The following is a 6685-nucleotide window of genomic DNA, read 5'->3' on the forward strand; positions in this document are numbered from 1 at the left end:
ACTGCCCAAGTTGCATCTGTGAGGGGCTTTGGCCTGCATGATCACGGCACCAAATTTTGCTTCTGTTGTCAAAACCTAACTCACAATCAAAGTCATTCACACTGGACCTTTCTCTTATTTCTTGACATCCACTTAGAATCATGGAATTGTTTTCATAAATCATTGAATGTCAGGAGCTGGAAGGGACCTCAAAAGATAATTTGGACATTAGGTGAACCCAGGGCTTCCTTACCCTTATTTGAGCAAGATACCACCAAGTACCTAAACACTTGTGGGTACCTGTTTATCTCTCTGGGAGGGGACATAATGGCCCAAGCCTTTGCTTTCCTCCTGCCCCTGCTTCCCTCATCAGCAGGAGGGTGGGGCTAGCCAGGACATTTGTCCTCCCAGGACAAAAAGTTTTCCTTGTGCCTTTAAAAGGAAAAAGTGACAGGACCATAGAGCACTTTGAAGCAATGCATCTGTTCCACGCTCCTAAAATTGATGGAATCCAAGTTACAGTCTACAAAATACAGGACCTCAGATTAAAAAATTCCTTCCCTGACTAAAACAGGACAAGAACAGAACAAAGTAAAAAAATATTGTCAGATAAAATTACAAGACATTCCAGTTTTATTAAGAATAACTTACATACAAATAAATTATCTTTAAAAATACTATAATACATTTTTATATTAAGTTTAAGTTAAGACTTGGAAGTTGCATTGGCTCTTTCTTGCCATCAGCAATCTTATTCTGTTCTTGAATCTTGTTCTAGTTCATCATCATCATCTTCACTATCTGAGTCTTCATAAAAGGAGATTGTAGCTTGAACTGGAAAGTTTTTCAGAAGTGCTTCAGCTTCCTGGTATAAGTAATCATAGCACCTTGATTTAGGCCAAAAGAGTCTGAAACAAACATGCAATAGGTTTGCTTACTGTTGCTGCATACTCTACTTGAAGGCTGACATATAAGAGAGAGGAGTGAAATTCTGTTGAGACAAACATCTATTTTTTTTTCCCTCTGAACATCTTTCTACATTCAACTGGCTGAGAGCAGCCCTGAGGAAAAGGCTCTGGAGGTCTGGGGTGATGAAAAGCTCCACAGGAGCCTGCAGTGTGAGCGCAGCCCAGACACAACCCTGTGCTGGGCTGCAGCAAGAGCAGTGTGGGCACAGGGCAAGGGAGGGGATTCTGCCCCTTGGCTCTGCTTTCCTCAGACCCCACCTGTAGTCCTGTGGGCAGTTCTGCAGCCCCCAGCACAAGCAGGACATGGAAGTGTTGGAGCCAGTGCAGAGGAGGCCACCAAGATGCTGAGAGGGCTGCAGCAGCTCTGCTGTGAGCACAGGCTGAGAGAGTTGGGGCTCTGCAGCCTGGAGAAGGCTTTGGGGAGAGCTTGGAGTGGCCTTGCAGCATCTGAAGGGGGCTGCAGGAGGGCTGGGGAGGGACTATTGACAAGGTCTTGTCATGGCAGGAGAAGAAGGAATGGGTTTGAAGTGGCAGAGGGGAGATTGAAAGTGGCTGTTAGGAAGAAGTTGTTTGCAGTGAGAGTAGTGAGACACTGGCACAGGTTGCTCAGGGAGGTTGTGGAGCACAGAAGCACAGAATGAGTTTGATCCCATTCTGTGCTCCACAACCTCCCTGGAGGTGTTCAGGACCAGGTTAGATGAGGCCTTGAGTGACCTGTTCTAGTGGGAGGTGTCCCTGCCTATGGCAGGGGGTTTGAGTTGGCAGAGCTTTGAGGTCCCTTCCAACCTAAGTTATTCTATAATTCTATGCAACAGAAAAACAAACACTCCCTGGGTTCTGTATTTTCATCTGAAGATACAAAGATACTTGTGAAGTGCTAGTTCTGCACCAAAACTACTCTTAAGGCCCCAAGATCCACTGTATCTAAAAGTCAACACTCAGTAGCTCATTAATAGTATTACCTGGGGCCCTGGTCTGAATAATACTGCCCTGGGGCACATAATGGGTGTCAAACAGGATCCTCAATGTACTTCGATTACATTAGTAGCTTTGCCAGTGAAGTTCCCCAACCCAAGTGATTGTTTAGAATGGTCTGAGACAAATCTCAAAGTGGAAGGAAATGTTAAGCGTCTAAGGGGATCACAGCTTGGTGTTTGACCCCAAACTCCTCATGTCTTTTCCAGAGGAAAAGACTGCTCATGGAAGATATTCCAAGGGTGTAGATTTTAAAGTCTGTTTTGTCTAGAAACTAACACACACAAAAAAATTGCTGATGTAGTGTAGCAAAGGTTATCAGCTAATGAGATAACATATTGCAAGTAATACACTGCACAGCTCCTGTTCCTTTTCAGCTATCACCCTCTTTTGCTTACAGCTGGAAAGGAACTAGAAGAAAGAGACAATGTAAGTCTCAAGAGTTAGGAGAGTAGCACATTGCAACATAGTACTGGCTACACATTGTTTAGAATAGAAAGACGTTAAGAAGCATAGCTAGATGGTTTTGTAGCAAGCATTGAAGTGCTTTATAGCCTGCTGTTTGAGAGTGCAGCTGTACAAAGTAGCTGACACTTGCTTTGTAAGATCTCTCAGTTCCCATTGTTCCCTGCAGCAGTCACTCATACCTAAGCAGGGGAGCAGGCACAGTGAAACCAGAGTCTGTGCAGCTGCTCAGATAGTCTCTGCATCAGCATTTGAAAGATCAGAGCTTGTATTTGAGAGAAAACTGCATCTTGTCTGGGAGAACTGTCTGTGCAATTATTTTAAGCAGCTTGGGACACCTACTGGTACTCCTCAAGGTACTTCTGGAAGTACTGTTAGTAGGCTGAACATGAGCAAGCAGTGTCTCCAGGTAGGCAGGAGAGCCAATGGCATCCCGGCCTGGATCAGGAACAGTGTGGCCAGCAGGACAAGGGAGGTTATTCTGTCCCTGTACTCAGCACTGCTCAGCCCACCCCTTGAGTGCTGTGTCCAGTTCTGGGCTCCTCCATTCAAGAGAGATGTTGAGGTGCTGGAAGGTGTTGAGAGAAGAGCAGCAAGGCTGGGGAGGGGCCTGGAGCACAGCCCTGTGAGGAGAGGCTGAGGGAGCTGGGGGTGTGCAGCCTGCCGCAGAGGAGGCTCAGGGCAGAGCTCATTGCTGCCTGCAGCTGCCTGCAGGGAGGCTGTAGCCAGGTGGGGTTGGGCTCTGCTGCCAGGCACCCAGCAACAGAACAAGGGGACACAGCCTCAAGCTGTGCCAGGGCAGGTCTAGGCTGGTTGTTAGGAGGAAGTTGTTGTCAGAGAGAGTGATTGGTATTGGAATGGGCTGCCCAGGGAGGTGGTGGAGTCTCTGTTGCTGGAGGTGTTGAAGCAAAGCCTGGCTGGGGCACTTAGTGCCATGGTCTGGTTGATTGGGCAGGGCTGGGTGCTAGGTTGGACTGGATGAGCTTTGAGGTCTCTTCCAACCTGTTTGGTTCTGTGATTCTCAACAGTTTCTCCAGCAGATGCAGCTCTAGTTGTGCTCTTTATGTCCCTTTCACAACTGAACAGTGCCCATACAATCATGACCTTCATCATTAAAGCACTGGTTACATGAGCAGTGCTGACTTAATCAGTCCATACCTCCTCCTTCTGCCTCTCTTCCCCATGTCTGGACCTGCGTCCTAGCATCAGAGGGACACTGGAGGTTTGCCCAGCAAGGCAACCTAGGCTCTACCGCTCCCTCCCTGTTTTAATCCCGGGTACCGGGATGAGGAGCAAGGTGCTTCAGGCAACTCTGCCACCACAGCACAACGCACCCAACTGTGTAACACGAGCTTAAGTCCCACACCGCTGAAGCACATCAACCTCTCAAAGATCTTGTAAATCCAGGAAAAAAAACCCAAACAACCAAAAAAGGAGAGCTGGTGCAGTGCTGACAATCACTCGCCCAAGGGCATGTCGCTGCAAAACCACTCGGGTGGCGACATCACTCCCAAGGCATTCTACCACCTCCATAAAGACAGGGGGCGGGGAGAGCCGGTGCTTGGGGGGCTCGGCAGTAGGAGCATAGAATGTCAGGGGCTGGAAGTGACCTCGAAAGATCATCTAGTCCAACAGCGAGCACAGGTCTGTCCCCTTCTGGCCGCAGAAGCAGGGCGAGCCCCGGCAGCTGAGCGGCGGTGGCTCCGGGCAGCCACTTACCTGACAGGGTGCGTGTACTGCGCCAGCTTTCGGGAGGCTTCCGCCAGCGCGCAGGGGCTGTGAGGCTGGAGAGGAGAGAGCAGAGATCAGCTCAGCTGCACGGCACACGGCGCTCGGGAGACCCCCGCCGCCACGGCCGCCCCGCCGGAAGGTCTCCCTCGGCGTGCACCGGCGGTGCCATCGGCCCCACTCACCGCGCCCGGGTCGCTGCTGGTGACGTTGCTCCGCCGACCCTCCTCTCCCGGCGCGGGTACCCAGGGCCTCCAGAAGGGCGCGGATCTGCGGGGCGACGGCAGGGCCGTTAGGGCAGGTCCCGGCCGCGCCCCACACCGGGAGGAGAGGGGCGAGTAGCCCTGCGGGGGCAGCGCCGCCGAGGGCGGGCGGGGGCAGCCGCAGCGCATCCCTTCGCCTTCCATCCTCCGCCGGTGCACGGCCGCTCGCCTAAGCCCTGCCCGCCGCGGGCCCGGAGGGTTTTATATCCGCCGGTGCGCGGCGTGGAGCCCACCTCCCCCGGCTCATTTGCCAGCGCCATCAACACAACGGCGAAGGCGCCGCGCTGTAAACACGGGGCCCGTGTGTGTGTGTGTGTGTGTGTGTGTGTGTGTGTGTGTGTGTGTGTGTGTGTGTGTGTGTGTGTGTGTGTGTGTGGATTTGGCAGGTCGGTGTTAATCGCACTCGAGCAGACACATGGCCGCTGGCGGCGGGGGGGAGGGACCCTGTGGGAACGGAGCTGCGGCGGGCAGCGAGGCCAGACAGCAGCGGGGACGCGCTCGGGCCGCCCTGCCGCCCCGCAGGAGGGGGTGAAGCCGCTGCCAGCGCGGCCCTCGGTGGTTAAAGAGGTGTTTGGTTAGCCCTTGGGCGGCCAGGCGAGGCCGGGCGCGGAGGGCAGCCGTGCCTCCGTGGCCGAGCGGGCGGCAGCGAGGATGCCGAGGGGAGCGCTCCCCTCCGCGGGCACAGCGCCGTCAGCCTGCGGCAGTGGCGGGGAGGATATTCCTTAACGGGGTCCTGGTTTCACAGCTCGTCACCCCCCCGCCACGTCCCGGGAGCCATGCTCCCTGTGTTCGCAATTAGCGCAGTGCCTTCTTTTCCAGGGGGTTTTCCCCGCGGAACCTTGCCTTTTCTTCTGTGCCATGTGCTCCCGATGGCCACTGCCAGCCGCAGCTGCTGCTGCTACACACGCAAAACCTGGTGCCAAATTCATACCATTTCCGTGTTTCCCGGTAGCCAGGCAGCGATGCCTTTTTTTCCCCCTTTAAAAAAATATTAGTATTCTTTTAAAAAATCTTTTTTCTTATTAGTTTTCATTTTCTTTTAAAAATATTTTTCTTTTAATTTTTTTATTTTTCATTTTTCTTTTTATTTTCCTTTTTTAAATTTATTTTTCTTTTATTTGTATTTTTTATCTTTTTATCTTTTTCCTTTTTCGTTTTTTTTCTCTTTTTTATTTAAATTTTCTTTTTACTTCCTTTTTCTCTCTTTTTTCCTTTTTTTTTTTGCCTTTGCCTTTTTTTCCCCCCTTTTCTCTTTTTTTGCCCTTTTTTGCTCTTTTTTTGCCCTTTTTTTGCTCTTTTTTTCCCCCCTTTATGAGTTTGCAATGGCTGATGCATGTGCAGGAGACAGAAACAAGAATGATCATATATAGGAGCTCATAAATGTACCAGCAACCCTTGGGAAGCCAGGAAGGTTAGTGGGCTGGAGCTGCCCTAGATTCTGCAGGAGGGCTTCAAGCCCATGTCAGTTATTTGCCGTGGTAAAGATTCACAGTACTGAGCCGTGACACAGACTGAGACACTCTGGAATCATGTTTTGCCTTTTTGAGCACAGCCATAAGGAGTGTGTCTGCCTTAGCACTGCCCGAGAGGAGCTGCAGATGGAAGGTTGCTTGTGCCTCCTCCACAATATTTTTCAGCACAATCTGTCTCACTAAATAGCATCAGCAGTACCAGTTGGAGAAAAAGCATTCTGTATTAAAAGCTGGGCAGGGAATGTAATCAGATTAATAGCATTAGATTAATAGCATTGTTTTCAGATCTTTTAAGTCGAAACAGATGCAGGCTGAACTGCCTTTCTGACGAAAAGCAACCTCTTGCTTTGAAAGAGAAATGGATGGAAGAGTGCTTGTGTCTAAGCTTGTGCACACCGTGGTGCGTTCTAACCTCATCACAGGTTATGTTCTGTCGTTTTGGAGTTTTCTGCTATTTGCTTGGGGAAAAGAGAAGAAAATTATTATGACTTTAGGAGTTACTAAAAGAAAATGTATTTTACAGTGAACAGCCCAACTTAGAAAGACATTAAGGTTATGCCAAATGTTTCAAAGCATGAGAGCTCCAGAGTGATTTTATGGCATCGTTATGTTTGTACCTGCTTTCCCCTCACACTTCATTTTCACTGGTTAATTAAAATCAGGGTGAACAAAAGGCTCAGATTCCCAATAAATATTGAACTTGCAGTTAAGAAAATAATTGAGCAAGGTAGTTTGTGCAGTAAGTTGCTGATCATAAGCAAAATTTTATCTCTTCCTGTTTTTTTTCTTTATCTGTTTCCAAATGGCTACTGGGAAACTTTGTCAGATGAGGTAA

The 6685-nt window shown here is 49.8% G+C and overlaps 1 protein-coding gene across 1 annotated transcript; it reads right to left on the reverse strand.

The window, feature by feature from the left end:
* Window positions 1-594: 594 nt before the first annotated feature.
* RIPPLY2 (ripply transcriptional repressor 2) lies at window positions 595-4649 on the reverse strand. The gene is made up of 3 exons (XM_064169363.1): window positions 4301-4649; window positions 4107-4171; window positions 595-887 (listed from the first exon to the last, which is right to left on the reverse strand). The coding sequence occupies exons 1-3, from the start codon at window positions 4520-4522 to the stop codon at window positions 731-733; spliced, it is 444 nt and encodes a 147-aa protein (XP_064025433.1). The 5' UTR covers window positions 4523-4649; the 3' UTR covers window positions 595-730.
* Window positions 4650-6685: the final 2036 nt, after the last annotated feature.

This window comes from Pogoniulus pusillus, chromosome 31 (assembly GCF_015220805.1).
Source record: "Pogoniulus pusillus isolate bPogPus1 chromosome 31, bPogPus1.pri, whole genome shotgun sequence".
Taxonomy (NCBI): domain Eukaryota; kingdom Metazoa; phylum Chordata; class Aves; order Piciformes; family Lybiidae; genus Pogoniulus; species Pogoniulus pusillus.